This window comes from Nothobranchius furzeri, chromosome 2, assembly GCF_043380555.1.
Source record: "Nothobranchius furzeri strain GRZ-AD chromosome 2, NfurGRZ-RIMD1, whole genome shotgun sequence".
Classification (NCBI taxonomy): domain Eukaryota; kingdom Metazoa; phylum Chordata; class Actinopteri; order Cyprinodontiformes; family Nothobranchiidae; genus Nothobranchius; species Nothobranchius furzeri.
In genome coordinates this window covers 77108848-77135506 of record NC_091742.1, presented here as the reverse complement: position 1 = coordinate 77135506, position 26659 = coordinate 77108848, and the positions used below count along the sequence as shown (strand labels likewise).

The following is a 26659-nucleotide window of genomic DNA, read 5'->3' as shown; positions in this document are numbered from 1 at the left end:
CGCGGATACAAGTGGCCAAAATGAGTTTCCTCCGTAGGGTGGCTGGGCTCAGCCTTAGAGATAGGGTGAGGAGCTCGGACATTTGGGAGGCACTCGGAGTAGAACCGCCGCTCCATTGGATCGAAAGGAGCCAGTTGAGGTGGTTTGTGCATCTGGTCAGGATGCCTCCTGGACGCCTCCCCGGGGAGGTGTTTTGGGCATGTCCTGCCGGCAGGAGGCCCCCGGGTCGACCCAGGACACGTTGGAGAGGTTACATCTCCAATCTGGTCCAGGAATGCCTTGGGGTCCTGCTGGAGGAGCTGGTGGAGAAGGCCGGGGAGAAGACAGTCTGGAGCTCCCTAGTTGGGATGCTGCCCCCGCGACCCGGACCCGGATAAGCGGTGGAAGATGACGACGATGACGAAGTTGACGCAGTGATAGCTTGCTCCTGTTGTATTGTTGTGTGTCCCTTTTCTGCAGGTCTAGAAGCAGACCTACACACACACACACACACACACACACACACACACACACACACACACACACACACACACACACACACAGCTTTTGTCTCTTCCTTTCTCTTTCACCTCTGTCTCCGTGTCCGGTCGAAATTACAAAGCATTCAAAAAGCAATAACAATAAAGTTTTAAATATTAGGAGTGACATTAAAAGCAGATGCATTGATGCTCCACCTGAGAGTAAAATCTGTAAGGCTTGTCACCAGCATTCAGACATTAATTCTGTTTGCTTCACAGCCAGACAGGACACACACAAAAAAATCTAGGGTTTTCAAGGCCTATCCAATGCATCTCAATGATACTAACTTTAAGCCATAGATGTTGGAGCAATACACGGGTTAATAGGAAAAAAAATCTTCTTAAACAGAGATGCAGCCGGATTTGAAATCGAGGCCTGATGTTAAATACATCTGGACAACTCTTAATAATGTTTTGCAATGTCTTGTTACTGAACCAGAGACTTTTAATCCACATGCATTTGCTCCCTTGAGGCTTTGGCTGCATTGAGGAGAAGTTGTATGGTCTAATCACTGTGGTGGTTGTTTGTTACTGAAATGAGAAAACTACAGAGAGCCTGTCTATTTTTTTCATGTTGGCTTCACTCCTAGCAAGTTCTATTGGCACCAGAGTCTTGTAGGTAAAAGCTGAAGCAGCCACTTTGACATTCTTTAGTTTGGTCAGCTTTAGGAACGCTTGTGAATGAGCCAAGTATTTTCACTTCTATGTGTCCTGATTTCTAGGGTTTATTTAATAGTATCTACTGAACATGTTATACCGACATTTTGCATTTTACTTTATTGAAAGTTTGACCAGCTGACTCTGCTGGAATTATAGTTGCGATTGATTAAACTAAACACTTTGTGTTTTTTTCCCCATGTCATTGGAAAAACCCACAAAGTATTTAGGCCTAGTCCACACATAGCTGTTTTTTTTTTAAAAAACGAATATCCGCCCCCTCCAAAAACTCGCATTCACACCACCTCGTTTTTAAAAAAACTCTGTCCACACGTACCCGGATAAATACGTTGTTAAGGACATGCCAGACCTGTAGGCGGCAGCACTTCCCCCGTTCTTAACCTCGTCCTTCGTCTGTGGTCTTCCGCAAGGAGCAGTAATTCCGCTTGCAAAAACAAACAAGCAAAAAGCGCTTGGACAATTGATAAAGCGAGCGCAGCTCTGAGGGCATCCATGCTGTCGGCTAGTGTAAACACAGGTCGCACACGTGATGTCAGCATTTTTTTGTCGCGGAAAGTGACGTTGCGGACCGGTTAAGTCTGTCCACACACAGACACCCAAAACGGAGAAAAAACAGATCTTCACTTTGGCCGGAGTTTTTAAAAAGATCAGTTTTCGTGTGAAAAAACTCAGTTTTTGTGTGGATGACAGGCCAAAACGTAGAAAAATATCTACCTTTTGGCAGATCCCCGGCTACGTGTGGACAGGGCCTCAGTTTGACTTTCATTGAATAAAGTTAGGGCAGCTTATTTTCCCAAACTACATTCATAAGTATTTACTGACCTTTGATTTAAAAGGAATTGTTCGGGATGCTTTTAAGGTCTTCCACTGGATCTTCAAAAGGACTAACTTGTCTAATCAAGTCATATCAAACCGTGTCTGGTTTTTATTAACTTATCAACAGTGCATCAAAAAAGCACGAAAACTTCTACTTTTAGAGTGGTGTCATCAAATATTAGTAAAACTCAACCAAGAACAACTAACAACATACTGGATTAAGACATTACTATGTTCTCCAGAACGTGGATGGATTGCAGGAAGTTTAGAAATCCTTATTTAGTATTAAGCTGTCATGATGCTGCTAGTACTCACGAACTGGGGTTTTCCTGGGATTTTCCACGCCCCTGGGTTGCCCTTTCATGTCCTCACAGTTATCTTCATCAGCAGGACATTCCCATGAAGATCCTACTCTATACGCCCACGATTGTCACCCCTTTCTGGGACTTTTCTTGGACCAAGTCAGGATGTTGTTACTCACAAGAATATTGTGCCATGCTAGCACAATGCTGATGGTGTGATGAGATTGTAGGCCAGGCATGAGGCCAACTTGGCCAGTCCTTTTCAAATTCTCAACAACCAAGCCATGCTGGTGTTTGTGACCTCTACTTCATAAATAGGTTGCCCCTTATGCTTCACCAAGGGTTGCCATCTTATTGATAAGTCACTATAACATCACAATGGAAGCTTTGTGGATACTCTCACACACTATACACTTTATTGTTAATAAACTCCTTAAGACTCAACCAAAACCCTTCAAAGTCATCCACGTTCTGGTTGGGTCTTCAGCCTTTGTGAAGGACCTTTAAATTAGATGCCTTAAAGCAGTGAAACAATTAAAACATGCAGGATAATGCCCCTTCCCTTAAGGACCAGAGTTTGACACCACGGTCTAGTCTATCACAAGCTACAGATGATGTCCAGTTTATTCCCTGTGCTTGAAATGGCCTCTATTTGATATACCGCCTTCTAGAGTCCTGGAACCCCCCAAAGCACTTTACAACACAATCAGTCATTCACCCATTCACACACACATTCACACCCTGGTGGTGGTGATGGACATTGTAGCCACAGCTGCCCTGGGGCACACTGACAGAGGCGAGTCTGCCGTACACATGTGCCACCGGTCCCTCCGAATACCACCAGCAAGGACACTACAGGAGTATTCTCGGGAGCCGGGATCGTTCCTATAACCTTCCAATTACTGGACAACCTGCTCTACTTCCTAAGCTACTGCGTCCCCATTTCCTTCAGGACAGACCAATCAGCTCTGTAAGAAATTTGTAGATAATTTTTAATCAACTTCTTTTTAAGATTTGCTTTATTGGTGAAATTATTTTTGAAATTGAGAGCCGTTTGTTTTTTTGTCCATAATTGGTTTGAAATTTTCTCCATTGCATAATTTGTGCTTCATATTTTTGCAAATAAAAAATTCATTAATAACACACCTCATATTCATTGTAGCTAGATTTTACCATTAAATAAACTTTATTATGAAATGGAATTGTTTTGTGACAAAAGACTGAGCGGGACTCGGACCTGCAACCTTCCAGTTACAGGGCGAGCACTTAACTCCTGTGCCGTTGTCGCCCCATGAACAAACTGTAATCCTGCTGGTGGAAAACCGGGGCTCACTGTGAATGGAAAGCCAGAACAGAGGGACTGGCTTGTTCTCAAATTGTCTTCCTCAGTAGTGTGGACATGTTATCAATTAGCAACACAATCTTTATAGATTTAAACAGAGCAGCTCATTTTACTGCAGCCAAAAGACCAAAAGCCTGTTGGACAGAGAGTATGTTTATCCAAACAGCATTAAGTTCTCCAAATCCCGTCAGAGCAGGGGATCAGGAATTTATTTGCAGACATTCAGTTGGTCTGCTGGCTCACATTAAATCATCCCTATTGGAGGGGTTGAAAGAATATCTGCTTTTTAGTCATACGACTTTTATTTGGGGTAGCAGAGGACCAGAGGATGAATGGGTGGATAACGACGGGTGGAAAAATGAAATACAGACAATGTTGAAGAGAAGGAGGGGCTTTTGCTTCAAGTTGATTTCTTGTTCTGTTTTAAGTCTCCATTGAGAAAAGAAAATGTTAAATGGTGTGAAAATAATATCTTTTATGAGCATTTACTCAAACATCAGTTGGTAACATTCAATGCATTCGAGGGGATTTCTTACCCTTAATTTTGTCCTATGTTTGAGTTCAGCTTTGAACCTGTCACATCTTTCTTTGAGATTCAATTCTGACTTTCTGACCTTTCTTTCATGTTTAGTTGTCTTTTACATGTTTTTAATACAGAAGTGTGTCATGTTTTCCCTGTTTCTGATTATAAAAAGACCTGCATGTCTGCTCTCTAAACTAATGCCTACACACAAACACTATGTTTAACAGACACACGCACACACCTCTAGGCAAACATATCCACATGACATCATTGGGGTGGATAAGTGTTTCTCTGGTTTGGAAACAAGTGATGCTTATAAACAGTGGTATCCCTGAGAAACTGGTCAGCATGAGGGTGTTTCTATTTTTCTGTGTGTATGTCTACATGGGCTGCCTGCTTGCATGAATGAGCTAAAAGATTTGACTCATGAAATGATAATCCCAAAAATAATTTATCTTTTCTCTGTATTTAGCACACAAGATGGTTTGAACCCCTATGTTAGACCAAAACTTTATATTTTTACTTTCCCTACAGCTGTGGCCAAAAGTTAGATTTTGCCAGGCTTTCTGCTTCCGTTTTTTTTTTTTTTTTTTTTTTTTTTTTTGGTCAAGTGTTCCTATGGTATACAGACATGTATTTACAAACATTTCATAGATTTCAAAAAGTTTTTTTTTGAGGATTCCACTAAAAAGGCTATATTTTAAGTGCTAATCTTTGTTCAAACATCTGCAATTCACCTTGATATGCTGTCAATTGATTTTTGGTCCAGATCATAACTGACAGCAGTCACTTACTTGTTTGGAGTTTGTCAGAATGTATTCATCCATGGGTCCTGGCCATGAACCCCAAATTTTATTTTGTTTCCTGGTCCATTTGACATCACATTAGCCTCATGGCATGGCATTGCATCAAGCTAGAAATCCCATTCTTCTTGGATGAATGGAAGGAGTTCCTCTCAGAGGATGTTTAGGTACCATCAGAATTCATCAGAAAGGGGGTTCAGCAGAGACATTGGCTTAATCCAAGTCCCTAACAGTCCAAAAAGTGTCTTCTTTGCTTCCCTTATTGACACAAGGCCATCATCCGTAACCCCTCCTTTCCACCAGACGTGTAAGCATCACGAAACGACAGCGAAACGTATTACACAGCAATTAGCCGCCGTTTTAGTGGACAGGCTCATTCCCACCAGCCGTGAAGCATCACGTTTTGGACACGTCCCAGAAGCATAAGGACTCAATGCTTAAGTTTCATGTCTATTTTTTACATGCTGTGCTTTCAGAACACGTCAAATTCCGCAATTCAGATCGGGCCAGACAGGAAGTCAAACTCGAAAACAGTGTAAAAAAAATCCAGAAGTTTTCTAAATAAAAGTCACATGTAGATTTGCAGTTGTATAACTAGTAAAAAAAAGTACATCATTTCCTGTGAAATCCATGTAACAAGGTAAACAGACCGTTTGAGATACATGCAGCCGTCTGTCTCCTTGCTTGTCATCAGGTGGACTTCCAAAATCACGTGTGGTGTTGTAATTCTCTTGTGATTTTGTGACCTGGTGAGACCCAATACGTGGAATGTTTTTGCTCCCATTTCACATGTACAACGAGACATGTACAATGAGCCCCTGCGTCGGGAGGCGGAGGTGACGCGCTGTGCCAGAGCGTCGGTACTGACACTGGCGGTAAAACGGACATTTAACCAAACTGTGACCCTTTCCCTCTTGCAATTTTACCTTCCCCTCACCCCCATCCTAATCTTAACCAGCTTGCGCATGCAAAGCTCTGATCATTGACGCGCTTCGGACATCTGCGTCCTGAGCACCGCCAAATCAGGTGTCACCACCTCAAAAACAAATTAAACACGCGATCGTTCATGTCGGCTCAGGTGTATGACTTCATCAACGACTAGTCGAAGTCGACTCGATTTTCATTACTTGACTGTCGACTTTAAAAAAAATTAAGTCATGCAACCCCTACGTTACACATCGCTCACATGTGTGGTGGAAAGGAGCGGTAAGTCTTTTCATCACCGTGTTTGCACAGAAACTCACATCATCCATTCTGCATTGGTGGTGCCCCAGTCCTGCTACTGGATCAACTTTAGGAGAGGGTCCTGGTGCTTGCTGATCTACAACTGTGTACAATTAGCTTTTTGGCCATTTTCAAGTGTTTTCATTTCAAAGATAGAGTTTAGAACTCATAAACGAAAGGCTAGTCACTGCCTAGACCAAAGTTTTTTGCTGTGGTCTCAGAACTATCCGTTTCACATTTCATGGTTAAAAATGTAAAATTCTGTGGTTATTTATGAACATAAAAACCACCTGCAGCAGCTAAATTTTGCATTTCTAGAGCATCAAGTGGCCAGATCCAGCAGAAAATAATATTTTCTATTTCACTAAAGCCAGTAAAACTGAAGTGAACATACCAGTCAGTGAAATTTAACCGCCTTTATAGTAAAACAGACAACAAGTTTAATTTATGGCAGTAAGTGTTGGACAGTTGTTATAGCACTGTCAGAGTTAACCCACTGTTGCTAAAGTCAGTTAAAATGTCTTTTTACTGGCATGTCTGTTGAATAATAAAACTAATGAAAGCAGACTTTTATCTGAAACAGACATCAGATACATTTCAGCTTTTATTACGCTTTATAAACTGGCCAATTAATGTGCTTTCAAGTGCGGTAAAATAAACAAAGCATTTAAAGGATTACTCAGTGTTTCCCAGTGTCAGTCACACGTGAGCGTGGACATTGTATAAATTAAATTGTCAATTTTATTAGGTGTTTGTCTTGGCTGTGGTGGTCGCCTCACTGTTTGTGTAATCACAGCCCTATATTTACAAGAGTGGTAGCAGAATTTCCCCAGAGGCTATACTTGTGTGTGTGTGTGTGTGTGTGCGCACTCCTATAGCCTCATATTATAGTCTCTGAGCTGGTATAAATATACCATATCCATATAAATATGAAATATCGACATGATTGATCTTTGAATGTTTAATCACAAGATTATAGTTACTTTTACTTATTCTGGGACCATAAACACACTTCATATTAATTCAGACAAACTTCCACACAAGGATTTACACCTAAGGCGCCAAACATGCTCAGAGAGGAGATTTCCTCATACCTTAGATATGACACACACACACACACACACACACACACACACAGATGATTTGTCTAATTGTTTACAGATATTACATTTTTGAAGCCCAAAGGAAAACATGTCACGTCAACAGAGTTTCAACATCTGGAAAGCAGTCACTAACCGACAGAAAGAGTGAGATTAATCACTGCAACGCTGATGGGGTAAAAACAGAGAATCTTCAACTTTTGCATGACTTTCCTGTTTCCAACACTTTTGATTGCATCTCTGAGTGAGTCCAAACTACTGTCAAGCACCCTCACTTGTCTTTGGTCAAGTTCCTGTTTTTTTTTTAAGAATCTTGTCATCCAACCACTTTAAAAACCAAGGATTGACGTCTTTATTGCTATGGTTCTGGAAAAGCTTGTTGTTCTGAATTAATGCAACATTTTCAATGAAGCTTCCATAAAGGTCATCCCATAACACTGAATCTCCAGAGAAGTTTTGATGAGGGGTGTTTTGTTCTGCTTATGTTGGACCTGACTTCAGTTTTTTAATACAGTGAACCTTCACGTTTTGCTTGTCAGACGGACACTAGCTGTTTTCTTCATATTGTACTATGGTGTACCTCAAGGATCTGTTGCAGGGATCTGACTGTTTCTTTTCTACCAGCTTCCTGTTCAGCACATTTTAAGAACATTTAAAGATGTCTGCCATGCAGGTGAATATAATTTAACAGTTGCTACCATTTTGTTAAAGATAAAAGCCTGCAGTGTTTGTATTTTAAGTATGTTTAAATTAAGAGATGGAAAATATGATTTGAGGGGGTCTTATATGTTTGAAATACCTAAAGTGAGAACTAATGCTAAGTATAGATGTGTGTTGGTTTTGGGAGTGAAGTTATGGAATGGACTTAATGATGAACTGAAGATGTGTTATTCTTTGTCATTTTTCAAGAAAAATTTAAAAATTTGCATCTTCCAAAGTTATAGAAACTTAGTTTGATGTCTAACCTTGTGTTGATTTGATTTCTTGATTTATCATTGCTTTTTCTTTAAATGTTATGCATCTTATCTATCAGCCCTACTTTTTTTCTCTTGGTTAAGGATTTGATTATCTCTGTGGGAGTTAAGGATAGGCTAATTATAAGCCACTAGGCTTCAACCTATTCCTTTTTTCGGTTGCTTGATTATTTTTATGTAAAATTGATAAATTGTTGTTGTTGACCGAATTGACCGAATAAATAACTTGAAACTGACCAAAGTAATATTGATTAATTTACTGAAAAACAACTAAGGGATTATTCGAGTGTGAAACTGCTGGAGCAGTTTGCTTTCCAGGTGTGGGCCAAAATACTTGTTGACATGTGCTGAAGTCTAAATGATGGTTACTATGGCGCGGTATGGGGGTCAAAATTAAGGCTACTGCCCAGCAGCAGGAGGCTATATAAATTCCGAAGCAAACTACCGATCTGATTAATGATAAGCTGGCGCCGGTAACTGAGAGGCTGGCGCTGCTGACTGAGGAATAGCACCTTTACCGGCGTTACTACTAGATACGCTAGGGACTAGCAGCCCTCGGCTGGTCATTGACTGGTTCAAACACTCCCTCTGCTGTCTATTAGCATGGATAGGCTAGCGTTAGCCTGGACGGGCTGGTGCTAGCATTGGAGAGGCTAGCCATTAGCATGCCTAGGCTGGCCACTAGCTGGATTTCTTACCCCCTCGATGGACCTTTAGCATGGATAGGCTGGCGTTAGCTTCGGAGAGGCTAGCCATTAGCATGCCTAGGCTGGCCACTAGCTGGATTTCCTACCCCCTCGATGGGCCTTTAGCATGGATAGGCTGGCGTTAGCTTCGGAGAGGCTAGCCATTAGCATGTCTCGGAGAGTCACTTACTCTATTAGATGTGTGGTTTTTTTGTACATATTATATAGTTTTAATAAAGATAACATCACAATTTAAATAATCATTAACCTGTAATTCAATACAAAGGATTTAAAATCCAAAGATGAAAAGTACTAACTAGTTAGCTCTGGCTTTTTCTCTGATATGTGCAAGAAAACCAAACTATATAAAAAGAAAACACCATCAACCTGTAATTAAGAGCAAAATGGAGTTAACGCAGCACCTAATCAATGCTAACAGGCTGTCGGCTTTACAGTATGCTTAAAGTTAAAGTGTATAACAACGCGTTCTGTCAAAGGAACAACTGTGATTGTAGGTCATAGTATGTCATCCGTTTAACAAATGTAAAAAAATGCATCTAGTAGAGTAAGTGACTCTCCGAGACATGCTAATGGCTAGCCTCTCCGATGCTAACGCCAGCCTATCCATGCTAATGGTCCATCGAGGAGGTAGGAAATCCAGCTAGTGGCCAGCCTAGGCACGCTAATGGCTAGCCTCTCCAATGCTAACACCAGCCCGTCCAGGCTAACGCTAGCCTATCCATGCTAATAGACAGCAGAGGGAGTGTTTGAACCAGTCAATGACCAGCCGAGGGCTGCTAGTCCCTAGCGTATCTAGTAGTAACGCCGGTAAAGGTGCTACTCCTCAGTAAGCAGCGCCAGCCTCTCAGTTACCGGCGCCAGCTTATCATTAATCAGGTCGGTAGTTTGCTTCAGAACTTATATAGCCTCCTGCTGCTGGGCAGTAGGCTTAATTTTGGCCCCCATACCGCGCCATAGGTTACAGGTATTACTGGATTACAGCAATTGATTAAAAAGGGTTGTGACATTGAATGTTATGAGTGCTAATATTACTTTTGTCAGTTTCAAGTTATTGATTGACCATTGTCAGTGTACCAATAGTTTTAACTGTATTTCCATTAAACTGATCTTTCTAAGCTACAGATGTTGCACAAATGCTTTGACTCTTGTTAAATGTCGAATGGTTGAGAACTCTCCAACATCATAAGGAGATAGTTAAAGTTGTATTTTGTATTCCTGATTGGTTTTTGTGCCTAAGATAGTAGACACTCTTGGTTCTGTTTCTAACTTTCTGTTAGGATTCTTGGTGTAACCTTTGGCTCATCTTTTGAATTGGATGTTCTTTTCAAATCCCTGGTTCGTGCTTGTTTTTATTACCTCATAAAATTGCTAAGTTGAGTTCCATTCTTTCACACTCAGAACTGGAAATTATTACCCATGCATTTATTTATTCTCATCTCAGCTACAGCGTTTTGTGATATTTATTTTAAAAGGTGCTATTTCAATAAAATTTTATCTTACACACCAGTGTTGTACTGAGTTACAAGCATGGTAGGTTAGATAAATCATACCCCAGAGACTCACTAGAAAAGATATAAAGTTTTCCACCAAATATCCTGTTGCTGAAATTTCACTTGCGTCTGTTGTTTCTCTTTTCTGGTGTCCTTTCCTGTTATTAGCTTGCATCATGATTTTTTTAGTTTCCCCCTGCCATAATAGGAAAATGGAAGTGCTGATTGCGTTGGGACTCTCTGCACCTCAATCTCCACAGCACAAGAGAAACACATGACTCACTCACTACAATAATTTGGAGAAGTTTTAACTGTAAACACAGCTTGTGTCATGTAGGAAAGGAAAGTACTTGAAGTTATACCATGCGTTAAACACACTTCTGTCTTTTTGTTCTAGTGGAAAGCACAGCATGAAGTCAAGTTTCAAATGACAGTGGTTTTACTTGTTCAAATTAAACCCTTTTCCCTAGATTGGGCAGGAGAAAGCTATGATCTAAGAGGTTTAGCATGAGTGTTGCCTTTTTTTGTTGTTGCTGGGATTAATTTGAGTGTAGAGTAGAAGATGAAAATATATGCTGGGTCTACTAGTACAGCCAAATAAGTTTGCCAACTTTTGCAGGTTAAAATAACCTTCCATCTGTTAATACTTTCAAGGGTTTAAGACCACTTTAGTATCTCAAAACAAATATTAGACAATTCTAATTGAGGACTTATTTATGCCGCATATACAACAACTGGAGAGAAAATGGAAAATTCTTTGGCATCATCTTTACTTTCAGACCAAAACCAAACCAGTCAGTAGAGATGTTTTTTTAAGTTAATGAAGCTTTTCTGTGTTGGACACACGCAGCGGGATATGCGCTCGATTCCTGGAAGGTCTGGAGGATCGTATGCCTCTCTCAGTTGTCCATTGAGGATGTCGAAGACATGTGGATATTTGGCTTGACGATCACTGGATTTCTTCTGATTGGAGTGGGAGGATATCTGGTTTTCTGGAAATTTGGGGAGACGGGAGCGATTGGAGTGTGACTCGCACCCACGGAAAGCACCGCCCAGGCGGTGACCTCACAGACTGGGACATTACTCGAGGTGAATCGTAAGCTGGACATTGTCCTTGCTGCGTTACCGGTATTAGTGCGCAAAATGGATGTCATCTCGGAGAGGGTCACCGGACGGTGTGGAGATGATTAGTACCTAAATTGGCTTCACTGGAGGACTTGAATGATCAATACAGACTTCAAGGCAGAGAGGAAAATTATCTCTGCCTGACCCAAACAAAGTCTTGTTATCCAAATCTGACGCCAAGGCAGCCTTGAGCTGCTAACAACAACCCCCACGAAGGAAGGAATGCAGACAGATGCTGCGACCCCCCCCCCCCCACCCCCACCACCACCACCACCACCACCTTCAGATTGTGGACTTCTGCCTAGCGAGGTTATCAACCTGCAGGAACTCAAATGTGCTCTGCGCTCCTCCAAGATCTCCCTCCTGTGGATATAGCTGGCTGAGTGCCACACAGGGCTGCTCCCGCTGGGGAAAAAGGTATGTCTGATCTCTGAATTGTGTGTACTGAAACTCAATTTCATTTCTCTGTATGTCTTGCACATGTGGTAGAATTGACAATAAAACTGACTTTGACTTTGACTAAATTCCACCGCAAAGTACTGAAGGTCATCATTACTACTGAAAGATGTTGTTCACAAGCTTAATTTGTACACTTAAATTGGTTAGACAAATTTTCCTTCTTGTAGACTCAAACAGTGTTTTACGTCTGTGGTTTATAGATGTAGTAATAAAGCAGACCAAGTGTATCTATCTTCTTTCAGTGGTTGAAAGTAGGGTTGTCACTGTGTGAAAAATTAACCTCACGGTTATTGTGACCGGTATTTTTTGTTTGTGTCTAAATTTAGCCTAAAAATATTTATTTTGTAATTATGTTGTTTATTTGTTTACCTTTTCCCCTTTAGTCTACAATTTTTTTATTCCATTCAAAATTTATAAAATAACACAAGCAAATACAGTACATGAACATATTGAAAAAAAAACATTTGAATGAAAAGGAGCAGATAGAAGAAAAATCTTATGATTTCTTCCCCTTTTTACAAAAGAAAATTATCCGTAAAACATACACAATATAACCGCAGTCCCTTTCTAATTGTTATATATAATCATTGACATTTTAATTTACCTTTTCATAATTACTTAATACATTTGATTTTATACATTTTTAAAATAAGGGTTGGACTTTCTACCCCTCTGGAGTTGCTCCCACTGAGAGGCACCCAGCAGGGGTGGGCATACTAGTTGCCCCCATCTTGGTGCCTGTACATTGGGGTTTACCCCTGTGAATGAGAGGGTAGCCTCCCTCCACCTACGTGTGGGGGGACGGGTTCTGACTGTGGTCTGTGCTTATGCACCAAACTACAGTTCAGAGTACCCACCCTTTTTGGAGACCTTGGACGGGGTGCTGGAAAACGCTCCTTCCGGTGACTCCCTCATTCTGCTGGGGGACTTTAACACTCACGTGGGCAACAACAATGAGACCTGGAGAGGTGTGGTTGGGAGGAACGGCCCCCTGATCTGTATTCGAGTGGTGTTTTGTTATTGGACTTCTGTGCCAGTCATGGATTGTCCATAATGAACACCATGTTCAGACATAAAGGTCTGGATACCTTAGGCCGCAGCTCGATGATCGACTCTGTTGTTGTTCATCTGACCTGCGGCCGCATGTCTTGGACACTCAGGTGAAGAGAGGGGCTGAGCTGTCAACTGACCACTACCTGGTGGTGAGTTGGCTCAGATGGTGGGGGAGGATGCCAGTCAGACCAGGCAGGCCCAAACTTATCGCGAGGTTCTGCTGGGAACGTCTGGCAGAGTCTCCTGTCAAAAGGAGCTTCAATTCCCACCTCCGACAGAACTTCCAAAATGTTCCGGGAGAGGCGGGGGACATTGAGTCTGAATGGACCCTGTTCCATGCCTACATTGTTGAGGCGGCTGACCGGAGCTGTGGCCCCAGGATCGTTGATGCCTGTCGTGGTGGCAACCCCCGAACCCGCTGGTGGACACCGGCGGTTAGGGATGCTGTCAAGCTGAAGAAAGAGTCCTATCAGGACTTTTTGGCCTGTGGGACTCCAGAGGCAGCTGACGGGTCCCGGCAGTCCAAGCGGAACGCGGCTCGGGTGGTCGCCAAGTCAAAAACCCGGGCATGGGAGGAGTTCGGTGAGACCATGGAGCAAGACTTCCGTACGACTTTGAGGAGATTCTGGTTCACCATCCAGCTTCTCAGTGTTGGTAGCACACTGCATTCCCCCCCTATCTATAGTGGGGACGGGGTGCTGCTGACCTTTACTCTGGACATTGTGGATCGGTGAGCAGAATACTTCGAAGACCTCCTCAATCCCACCGACACATCTTCCCGTAAGGAAGCATAGTCTGGGGACTTTGGGTTGGCCTCTCAAATCTCTGGTGCTGAGGTCACTGAGGTTGTTCAAAAGCTCCTCTGTGGCAAGGCTCCAGGGGTGGATGAGATCCGCCCGAAGTTCCTTAAGGCTCTGGATGTTGTGGGGCTGTGTTGGCTGACGCGGCTCTGCAATATCGCGTGGACATAGGGGGCAGTCCGACTGGACTGGTAGACCGGGGTGGTGGTGGTCCCCTTATTTAAAAAGAGGGACTGCAGGGTGTGTTCCAACTACAGGGAGATCACACTCTTGAGCCTTCCTGGTAAGGTCTATTCAGGGGTTCTGGAGAGGAGGGTCCATCGGATTGTTGAACCTCAGATTCAGGAGGAGCAATGTTGTTTTCGTCCTAGCCGTGGAACACTGGACCAGCTCTATATCCTTAGGGGGATCTGGAGGGTGCGTGGGAATTTGCCCAACCAGTCTACATGTGTTTTATGGATTTGGAGAAGGCGTTTGACTGCATCCCTCAGGGGGCCCTGTGGGGGGTACTCCAGGAGTATGGGGTACCAGGCCCTCTGATACGGGCTGTTAGGTCCCTGTATGACCGGTGTCAGAGCTTGGTCTGCATTGCCGGCAGTAAGTCGGGCTCATTCCCAGTGAGAGTTGGACTCCGCCAGGGCTGCCCTTTGTCACCGATTCTGTTCATAACCTTTATGGACAGGATTTCTAGGCACAGAGGGCATCCGTTTTGGTGGCCTGAGGATCAGGTCTCTGCTTTTTGCAGATTATGTGGTCCTGTTGGCTTCATCAGAACATGATCTTCAGCTTTCGCTAGAGCGGTTCGCAGCCGAGTGTGAAGCAGCTGGGATGAGAATCAGCTCCTCTAAATCTGAGACCATGGTCTTGATTTGGAAAAGGGTAGAATGCCTCCTCCGGGTCAGGGATGAGGTCCTGCCCCAAGTGGAGGAGTTTAAGTATCTCGAGGTCTTGTGCACGAGTGAGAGAGAACTGGAGCGTGAGATCGATAGGCGGATTGGTGCTGCATCTGCAGTGATGCGGGCATTGTACCGGTCTATCGTGGTGAAGAGAGAGCTGAGTCAGAAGGCAAAGCTCTCGATTTACCAATCGATCTACGTTCCTACCCTCACCTATGGTCATGAGCTTTGGGTAGTGACCGAAAGAACGAGATCGCGGACACAAGCGGCCGAAATGAGTTTTCTCCAAAGAGTGTCTGGGCTCTCCTTTAGAGATAGGGTGAGAAGCTCGGAGTAGACCCGGTGCTTCTCCACATTGAGAGGAGCCAGTTGAGGTGGCTCGTGCATCTGGTCAGGATGCCTCCTGGATGGCTCCCTGGTGAGGTTTTCCTGGCACGTCCAACTAGGAGGATACCTTAAGGTAGACCCAGGACACAGTGGAGGGATTATGTCTCTCACCTGCATTGGGATTCCCCCGGAGGTGCTGGCCCAAGTTGCTGGGGAGAGGGAAGTCTGGGCCTCTCGCCTTAGGCTACTGCCCCCGCGACCCGACTCCAGATAAGCGGATGAAAATGGATGGATGGAAAATGGATGGATGGAAAATAAATGGATGGATGGATGGATGGATGGAAGGACGGATGGACGGACGGACGGACGGACATTTTTTAAATATAGCAAGTGAGTTTGATTCTTTAATTTCTCTGTTAAGGGCATTCCACAATCTTCCACCATTCACAGAAATATTACATTCCTTTATTTTGGTTCTGAATTTAGGTTTTTTTAAAGACATCAGTCCCTTTTAACATATACCCAATTACTCTCTTATGAAACATTTTCTGAATATTAGTTGGTAAATTTCTCATATTTGCTCTGTACATTATTTGCAATATTTTCCTCTCTACCAAGTCAGGAAATTTCAGTATTTTATATCTAATAAATAATGGATTAGAGTCATCTCTATAGTTACTGTTATTAATGATCCCCAATACTTTTTTTTGTTGTAAAATGAACAAAGGTTGAGTAAAAGTTTTTCATGTGGCTCCCCAAATTTCTAAACAATAAATTAAATATGGTTCAATCAGTGAGTGATACAATGTTAATAAACCAGACCAATTTAGTAGAAACTTGACTCTATATAATACTGCTGTGGCTTTGGCAACTTTCCCCTTTATATAACTTATATGTGATTTCCAAGTGAGACTCTCATCAAACATGACTCCAAGAAATGTGGTTTCTTTTACTCTTTGAATTTCCATTCCATCTATCGTTAAAGATACATCACAGCTTCTTTTGTTGTTAAACAGTATAAAGTTTGTTTTGTTCAGGTTGAATGACAGTCTGTTTATATCAAACCATTTTTTTTTTACTTTAATCAGTTCAGTTTATTACTTGAGTTACTTCATGTTAATTTAATCCTGAATAAAACAATGTGGTATCGTCTGGGGCGACAGTGGCACAGGAGTTATGTGCTTGCCCCGTAAGTGGAAGATTGCAGGTTCGAGCCCCACTCAGTCTGTCGCTGTCGTTGTGTCCTTGGGCAAGACACTTAACCCACGTTGCCTGCTGATGGTGATCGGGGGGACTGGTGGCCCCAGTGCTCGGCAGCCTTGCCTCTGTCAGTGCGCCCCAGGGCAGCTGTAGCTACATCATAGCTCATCCAAACCAGTGTGTGTGTGTGTGAATGGGTGAATGACTGATTGTGTTGTAAAGTGCCTTGAGGGGTTCCAGGACTCTAGAAGGCAGCACGCTATATCAAATACAGGCCATTTACCATTTAGTCTGCAAATAAAACTGTACCAGGTAGATGAGATACATTTACAAGGTCATTAATAAACAATATGAATAGTGGTCCGAGGACCGACCCTTGTGGCACTCCATAATGGATATCTTTCAATTCAGATCTGGCATCATTTATTTGAACAAACCGTTTCCTATTGTCTAAATAACACCTCTTATTCCTTACCAATGTAATATAAGAAGTAACCTTGAATGATCAATGACATGAAATGCCTTCTTTAAGTCAATAAAAACACTAATGAAATAGTTTTTCTTGTCGATTGCTGCTGATATTTTATCTACTAAATCCATTACTGCTTTTGCTGTTGAATGTTTGGTCCTAAAGCCATACTGTTCATGGTTTAAAATTTTATTTTTGTCAATGAATTTATCCAACCTTGACGCAAACACTGTTTCTAATCTTTTGGAAAACTGTGGAAGCAGTGAAACTGGCCTATAATTAGTGAAACTCTGTTTATCACCACTCAAATAATGGAACCACCAAGGCAATTTTCATAAATTCATAAATCAGGGAAGATTCCTGTAGATAGTGACAAATTACAGATGTAAGTGAATGGTTCAACAATAGATTTGATTATAGCTTTTACAGTCACCATGTCTAAGTCATCACAATCACTTGATCTTTTGCTTCCACAGTTTTTTACAATGTTTCTTATTTCTTGTGGTTCTTCTTTGTCAAGGAAAATACTTTTGACATTTCTAGTTATTGTGTTCAGGGCCTGTATCTAGCATTATTGGTTTACTTTCCACCAAACTCCTCCCTACATTTATAAAAAAAGTCATTGAATTTATTTGAAATTTCTTCAACTTTATAAATGTCCTTATTGTCCTTAACAAAGCAGTTTGGAAGTCTTGATTTTCACATTATTTATTATTCCCCATGTAGCCTTAGTGTTATCCTTATTCATATTCAATAGCTCACCATGGTACTCTTTTTTCCGTTTCCTAATTATTGTTACTAATAAATTTTTATATTTTTTATATCTATCTTTGGCTTCCTTTGTTTGTAACTTTAAGAATCTCATATACAGATAATATTGTTGCACACGCATTTTTGATCCCTTTAGTCATCCATGGTTGGTTACCCCTTTTACCTGTTATTTTAATTAATTTACAACTAGTGTTGTGTTGAGGGTCTGACCTCATGAGGAAATTACTATGCAGTGATTTTCTCCAAAATGACTGTGCTTAAATTGCTCTGAAAAGCAAATAATCACATCAGCGCCAAGAAACTTCATTTCCCATGATGCTTTGCACACAGAAGCATTGGGTGATGTCACCGCCTAGTACCAGAAACACGTTCTGCGCATGTGCGGGAAGCCGTGGAGCTTTTCCCGCGAACTAAGACCATAAATCTTCAGCAGAGATAAAGAAACTTCGTTTCTTTTGCCCAGGATACCTGGCGGTAAGGACACGCTTGTCAACGCTCCGACAACTTGAGCACGCGGAAGCTCTAAGTGCCAAGTTGAGCCACGGAACTAAACTAAACTGCAAGCCCATCAGATCTGCTCGTTTCTGCTCCCCTCCAGCTGATGTTTGAGGACACAGAACTGCGGAGGAAAGCAACAACTCCATCAAGCACGCTGTAAGTTATAACTCAGCACAGAAAGAAACTTTGCTGTCTCTGTCCAGCCCGTGGAGAAACACTCGTGAACGCCAAACAACGGAGAAAGCATCAAACCGACGGATGACGCTGGAAACTGCGGAGAAAAACGGAGAACCGTCAAGTCATAACAGCGGGGGACGCCTTGCTGCTTTGGTGATCAGAAAACTCATTTTTTTTTCTCCTTTTCTTCTCCCGTTTCCTCTATAGTCCAGAATAAGCAATAAAACCGCGCTATTGCTTAAAAAGTAGCTTCGTGTTTTCCTCTTTCGTCCCAAACACGTCCGTCGGGTCATTTTGAAAGAATAAACTGCTTATTGATCATTGTTTGGTATCTTAAAATGGTTTCTGTCATGGCCAGGCTGAAACTAAAAGATATTAATTTGTGATTAATCTTTTGTGTTGTTTCATGATCTTTTGAAATGTTTTGAGTGATTTAAGGTTAAGTTACTACTGATTCTAAGTGCTTTGGAAGTTAAAGTGCAAGTTGCCACCCACACTTTAGCCAGACAAAGGGGTCAGCCATCTTGTATTCAAGACTCCATTTTGAATCCATACACACGCACACACACACACACACACACACACACACACACACACACACACACACTACTCCTTTGTGAGAACAAAGGACCCCATTCATACATCCTCCATCACATGCAAACACATCCATCTTCAATCATATCACACGGTTATTATTCATCTATTCCACTGTTTATTCATTTGACAAATTGTTAATTAAATGTTATAAAATTCAGATTTTTGTGTCCAGTAGCTTTGTTGTGTCGAAGAGAAGTCTCTGCTCCGAGGATTCTACGAACTTCAAGAAAGACTGATAAGAGTTTTGGATTCATTTCCCTTTCTAATTAAAGGGTGGTGCCCCGAAGATATCTAAGAATATCTTAATTAATTAATAAGTCAGTAAATAGTTCCATATTTACAGAATTTATTGAAGAATCCAAAAGTAAGTTAAAGCTTACGAATTGTTCGCTCCTAATAACCCCAACAGTTGAAAGATTTCAGCAGTATTTTCAAAAAGGATGTATATGCAGTGTTCTCATCATTGACATAGACTTCCTCCCAGTTCTGCTTTAAGATCTGTATTTAGGGCCTCCAGGGCTTTAACTGATTTATTTCTTTTATAATGATTAAAATTATATTTTATGATATTATTTTTGCTGTTATTGTGATATTTAGATACTACAAAAACAGGTAAATGATCACTAATATCTGTCATCAATATCCCAATTTTAATAAGATCCTCCTTTCTATTAGTGAATATATTATCAATTTTTGTTGCACTTTGGGTTGTAATCCTGGTAGGTTTGTTTATCAAAGGAACCAAACCTAAACTATATATCAAATTTAAAAAAAAATCACTTGGTGTTCTCTGTCCAGCAGGATGTTCCAAGTTAATGTTGAAGTCCCCACACATAAACAAGGTTTTGTTTTTAATATAATCCACTAACTCATTTATTTTTTCTGTAAATGTCCTGATGCAAGAAGCGAGTGCTCTGTATACACAACTGATTATTATACTTTTGGACGTGTCTTTGCTAATTCCACTGTTACCATTTCCATTACATTATCTTCCATCCTAGTCATTTTCTCAACTAATTTACATTTTAAATCATTGTTAATGTACAGGGCAACCCCACCACCTCTTTTATTTATTCTATTTACAAAATAAAGTTCATAACCCTCCATTTGTACTTCAGCCATCATGTCGGCTGTGTCTCAATTCAGGGTCTGCATCCTACGTCGGCCGGATTCGTCGGCCGGTTACGTCACAGCGCCGCGACTAGGCCTGTCCCAATTCGAAGACTCCTTCAAATGCGGTCGACGAATGCGGCCTTCTTTTCGCCTGAATGAAGGATGGGTCCGGTGTATCCTTCAACAGGTAGCATTTCCCAAGATGCCTTGCGGCCCGGCCGGCAGAAAAACTTAAAAACAATGGCGGACAGTGAAGCGGGAGCTGTCGGAGAGGATTGCGCACATAAATGTCAGTATAAACTTGAAAACTGTTAGGTTAAGGACTTTTTGTGATACATGAACGTTATTTTAGTTAGAAATGTAACAGTAAAAGTGCTTGTATTGCGGTCTCGGCTCGTATGTTCGGCCGCTCAGTGTCGTACTTCTCCCGCTACGTTTTCCCCCTGATTTTAATAGAAGTTTGTATTTTAGGAACAAAAGAGAAAACCACGGACTTTATTGAGCTTAGGGCGAAGATGGACCACATGATCACCGGAGCAAAGTATTTGGCGGCTGTGGCATGGAGGTACAATAACATCTCATATTTTAAAAACTCGTTTGAGTTTATTTTTTTCTGCGAAAACATGAAAGGAATAACCCGTTGTCCTCTTTTCTCTTCCTGTTTTATTTCTTACATGTTTGTTTAGACTATTCTGGAGAAAATGGGCATCCAGGGGAAGGTGCCAGCGATGACCAGCTTCTGGATCTGATCAGGGAGGACATGAGGCTGCAGAGGGAGGCAGAGCAGCAGAGGGCACAGGAGAGAAGGGAGAACTTTGACAGCTTTTTACTTTGCTAGAAAAAATGGTTAAGAAAGATTAAACATGTACATATAAAAGAAATATCTAAATAAAATCAGTTCTGCATTAAACTCTTGAATTTTATTTTTATTTACAAATGAGAATTGTTTACTAGAGGGTATCTGCTGGGTCTTGAAAAGTCTTAAAAGGTGATAAATCGGTTTTGGTCAAATTAAGACCCTTAGAAAGTATTAAAAACTATTATCACATCTTTGCTCAGGCTCAGCTAGTCTATAAAGTATTTTCTCTGAATTAGCTCTCCAACAGTCAAGGAAATGATTAACCCCAGAGACCCACGGTTGTAATATTACAACATCAGATTTAAGTCTACAAAAATAAACCTTCCCCATATTTTTTTTTTCTTTTTAAAACCACATTTACATTGCTAATAGGTCCTATTGTTCAGTTCTGCAACACTATTGGCTGTTAAAATGTGTAAATAGGCCCGTTTATCTGGCCTCCAAGAACAACATGTGAAAGGTTAAAAGATTTTGCAGTTGTTTTCTAAATTTGGGTTTCTGGGGGTTAAAAAGTTAAATAAAACGTCGAGCTCCATCGTTTAAAGTTCCTTCTCCCTTCTGCCCAGCGGTTCCACGGTTGCTAGGCGACGGAACGTTCGCCGAGGGAGTTCATGAAGGCTAGGCCTGTCCAAATTCACAGCCGTTAACATCCGGTCTACCCGGCCGACGGAGGACGCAGCCCACGTCGGCCGGGTGGGCTGGGTCCTTCGAAGGATGCAGACCCTGAATTGAGACACAGCCGTCATCATTAAGCCAAGTCTCAGTAATGGCAATGACTTTGAATTTGCTTTTAAATGCATGTAAATAATCCTTTATTGTTGACATCTTGGAAAGTAAACTTGTACTGTTTATGTGAATGATTGATAATGAATCCTTGTTAATTAACCCACTATTTAGTTGATCTTCTCCATAATAATTTTTATTTATTTTTAAATCAAATAAACTTTCATCTATTTTACTGTCAAGTTCATATATTTTCTCATCAGAATCCATTTATTCTTTTTTAAGTCATTTGTGCTGCCATAGTTAAGCCTAGAGCCCAGGCTGAGCCTGATGGATGGTTCAGGTAGCTGGTGATGCGGGAGTTCCAGTGGTTGTGGCCTGATGGCTGGAACCTGTCCTGAAGTCAGCGATGCAATTTGAGCCATGCCCACTTCATCGCTCCCAATTCAGGTTTAGGCCCGCCCACTCCAAGTACAAATAATTTAGAGGGTTGAACAGATACAGATAGTGGTGTTCTCACTCATCCCTAGTTCTTTCCCATTTGTCTAAAAACCACCCAGATGTTGGTCCCACCAAACCACCGCAGTTCTGCACGTCCCTGGGACCTCTATTCATTACATACTTGTATATTTAGCAACAAAACATCACTGGTGTGAGAGGTTCTCCACTCAATAACATCAGAGGAGAAGAAACTGTCGGCTGCTACAACTTCTGCTTTAGGACATACTACCAGAGTCCCGAAAAGAAAAACACCATTTAAAGTCAAGAACAACAAAATACGTTTGGATCTAGATAAACGGTGACTGATGTTTAGCACTGTCCCGTTTCCTTTGGCAATGGCTGGTTTTCTATTCCGGTAGATGCACCTCAGGGAACATACCCGAGGCGAGGAGTGAGTGCCATGATGGTGTTTGCATTCAAAACCTAGCTTGTTCTGTAGAATTACTATAGCAGCTTTAAGTATTAGTACCAACCCACATGGTCTGTGGGTCTGAGGACGGAGGACAGGAGAACGTGCAGCTAATTAATTAAATAATTTGGTTCTGTACCTTTCTCTTCAGCACAGCCGACAAAGGTTTAAGATGGGTCGGTCCTCCTGCATGCTCAGATCATTCCCTTCCCTTGCTTGAAAAATTGTTCCAAAATGAAAGTTGAACCCACATCTTTTTTATCTGTGAATTCAATGCCATTCGGCGAGTCTCCAATAAATATTTGGGCATCTTATTGTAAAAAAATATACCATTAATGTAAAAAAGAAACTCTAAGTAAACTATGTTAACATCCAGAATCGAACCCAGGTCTTCTGCACGAGAGCCCAACGTCTTACTAGGTGAGCTAATGTGCCAGTGACGTTGTTTGTATCTGTAACATTTATATCCTTGATGACAGCTGAAACAACGTTCAGAGAACGGTTCGGAGCAAAAATGGCTATTTTGTTGCTAATTTGCAGGAAATATCTAGAAGAAAGATCTACAGAAAGTAGCTAAGGGTCCTCAGAAATGTAGCTAGCTTTGTCACTAGGCGTTAGGAACAGCGACAAACACTAAACCTACGGATAGCAAATGCTACGGGCTATGCCTGAGCGTGAACGCGCATGAAGCAGCCTGCTCGACCCGAGCACCTCTCTTTTTCTGTGATTTTACAGAAAAACAGGCAATCACAGTAAAAATGCCAGGGCTCATTCTACAGGACCAGGGCATTGCAGGAGAATGTATGAAGAAGAAATTTACTATTTATATACATGTTTTGGCTGTCAAACTTCCATAATGTCCCTTTAAAGAGCATACTGTAAAAGAAAGTAGTTGAGTGTAGAAAGTGGTCAATATGTCCTCCAGCAGTCTAAGCCTATAGCAGCATAACTACAGAGATGACTCTGGATAACCTAGCCCTTTTAGATGGAGGCATGTTGGATGCAGGGCCAGGGAGAGCCGTCTTTACCGACTGTATTCCCTGCTGTTGTTGCAATTTCAAATTAAAAACTGAGGAATTTGTTAAGGAAGTGGGATTCATCTTTTATCTGAAAAGCTATACTTGTTCTGTTTTCATCAAGTTAACATCAAGTCATCCAGGTTTTGAGCAACAAAACGGTCTCAGACCATCACGCTGCCACCCCCATGTTTGACTGCTGGCGTGATGTTCTTTTTCTGAAAAGCAATGTTTGTTTGACACAATGAAACACACCTTCCAGAATATTCCACTTTTGTTTCATCGGTCCAAAGAATATTCTCTGGTATTGAAATTTGCTTGCTGATCTCAAACATTTAAATATGATGGCAAAACAAGAACAGAAGAAATCATTCATCTGGGTGGATTCATTTTCATAGCACTGTACTACAACAGGGATTCCTCCTTAAAATTAAAACGGCTTCTTCATTTTCAACATCTCTTTGGTCTAACAACTGATATTCACCATCCTAGTTTAGGTTTAAACCTCAAGTTTAGTCAGAGGAGTCATTGTTGTTCCAGTTTCCACAAAATGGGCAGAACATGACAGGGCTCCACTGACAGCTCCACAATGGCCAACAAACAGGACATCCTCCCTCAGTTTGTCAGAGCAATTACTCATCCCAGCAGAGTACTCATGTAACACGTTTGCTTTTCTCAATCAGGCCGTTTAGCACAACAACAAGAAGATTAACAATTAGACATCATCTCCAAAAGGGAACCATCAAACAGTTGAGATAGTGCAGCAATTGTGTGTGTGTGTGTGTGTGTGTGTGTGTGTGTGTGTGTGTGTGTGTGTGTGTGTGTGTGTGTGTGTGTGTGTGTGTGTGTGTGTGTGTGTGTGTGTGTGTGTGTGTGTGTGTGTGTGTGTGTGTGTGTGAAAGTTTGTCATGGAAATTGATCTACCTTCATGCAAATGAACTCGCAGCATTGTCTTTTCATACCGATTCCTCTTTTGCATGCTTTTATTTCCTCGGGACTGGCGGGGCCTACCTCTACCAGATGTTGTTTTGCATTTTCATTGGCACACGTGTGTGTTTATATGTGTTTCTCTTTCATATAGCCTCCATCTACGATTTCTCTTGGTGTCTATTTTGCTTCAACTTAATGAATTAGAACTGACCCTCCTCTTCCTTCTACATCTTTCGTATGAGTTTGTGTATTCACCCAAGTAACCTCCTTCACCCCTCTCGTTTCTGTCTCTGTCTTGTTTACAGGGAATCTAAAGAATGTGGTTTAGGACCTGGCAACCTCAGCCTCCTCCACACACACATACACACCATGTTTCCGAACCAGATCGACGCTCCGCAGCTCTAATGAAGACAATATGAACTGGACCCCTCCAGCCCTGAGGCATGGATTGGGTGAACGATTGAGGGGGGTGAAGAGAACAAGAGGGTTTTGGAAAACATTAGTTGAGTGTTTCCAGGGGAAAACAGTTTAATAAGGGATGGGAGGGTTGATGTGGTTGCTGTACAATGTTCGTTGTTTTAATTCCTTTTGTTTGAAAAAAAAATGTGGGTTTGTGTGACTGAAAGTTTATGGTATGTCCATTGTTGGTTTCTAAAGCGGAGGACAGAAATGCACCCTTAGTGTTCGATATCAAGGGAGGCATCAGTCAAATGGAAATAGAAAAACAGATTTTTGGGGGAGTCTGGTTTCATGGTCCCGGCAATCCTGCTGTGATTTCAGCCTCTTGAGGACAGATGAGCAATAAAACACAAAATCCTCAAATGCGTCGTTAAACCATTGTTTCTCAACAGGTCTGGTTCATCTTTAAAGACTTGTGAAATGCCTAAACAGTCCAAAAAAGTTGGGGAAAGGCTGGTATTCGGGAATTTTAAACAAACTGTTAAATTTTAAGCAGCTTTTATCTATTGATACCAACAAAGACAAAAATATCCCTGAATAACTGTCGTGACTGTAGACTGTGTTCCTCAAACTGGAAGGACTGGAACCAGTCACAAGCAACTTTGTCATCACTGTGAAATAGCCACCAAAACTCAAGCAGCATGTTTGGCCAAATCTTCATCACCCTCTTCAGTCAAATCTGTCTGATTTAAGCTCATTCCAGTTGTAATTCATTGGTTTTGCTAGTTTCAGGGGGTTTGTTCGGGTTACTGTAAGGCCAAAAACTCTGCCTTCATGTCTTCCCCTCATTTATTGGTCCTACTCTGTTTTTGCACATTCACTTGAGGGCGAAGGGTGTGTCCCCTCACACACATTTTTTAGGTAAAATGAATGTGAGAAGGCGTACATTCGCTTCTCTTAAAAACCAAAATCTTTGTGCTTCAAAATGAAGGGGAAGGACTTCTCTTGCAACAAAAGTGTACATTTTTCATTAGAAATGTTTTTACTGACACAGAAATTCTTGCCCTGTATGATTTGATGTATCCCAATGTAATAAACCTCTTGTTGTTTGGTTTGGTGGATTTCTCTTTTGAAAATATTTCATTTTTATCAAACACTGTAAGGTCCAGTTGGGTATATCTGTTACAAGCAAAAACATTTCCACAGTCTGTTGCTGGACATAAAGCAAGTTCCAAACTTTATATTGACATAGTTCTTACTTTAGTTTTGGTTTTGTTCAAGGAATTGGTGACAAAACGACTCAAATAGGTGTCCTTTTCAGGATATTTGAATACCTACCTCATGTGGCTTCAAGTTACAGTTCTAGAGGGGGAAAGGAAGGAATGGGCATAAAGTGGTCAGGTTTAACATTACAAATGGGATTTTACTTTAGTAGCAACGAATGTGCTAAAAAGACGATTAAACTGGACTACTTAGTGGAAGTAAAAGTCATATCAAGGTTTTAGTAGTTGAACCTTTAGAACTCCTCTAATGGATGGATTTTTAGGGGTGTTTGTGGTAAAACTGGTGGTTACATGCAGCCAATATCCGGGTTATGATCGGGTTAAGGTCAGTATTCGGGTTTCTGAGTTGATCAGAATAACCCGTTTACAAGCATAAACAGAAAGAGTTACCCCTAACTTGCATAACCCGATTTAAATGCGGGCGTTGGGGTAGCGTCAGGACGTATGGACTACGTCCAGACGCAATATGCATCATTTCCGGTTCTACTTGTTCCGGTATCCGTGAAAACAACAACATGTTTCCCAGTTCGGAAGAGATAGCGACCGCGTTTGTTTGTGCTTTAGTTTCCTCGTCACC

The 26659-nt window shown here is 41.6% G+C and overlaps 1 protein-coding gene across 2 annotated transcripts in view; it reads left to right on the top strand.

Moving 5' to 3' along the window:
- The window catches only part of hdac8 (histone deacetylase 8), a 61629-nt gene extending 35718 nt beyond the window's left edge, over positions 1-25911 (top strand). Inside the window, exons 11-12 of one of the 2 annotated variants that reach the window (XM_070547991.1) lie at positions 18041-18231; positions 24706-25911. In XM_070547991.1, the coding sequence (XP_070404092.1) occupies positions 18041-18186 (146 nt within the window). In that variant the 3' untranslated portion in view covers positions 18187-18231; positions 24706-25911. The remainder of the gene's footprint in view (positions 1-18040; positions 18232-24705) is intronic. The other variant, XM_015946371.3, reaches the window with a different exon arrangement.
- Positions 25912-26659: the final 748 nt, after the last annotated feature.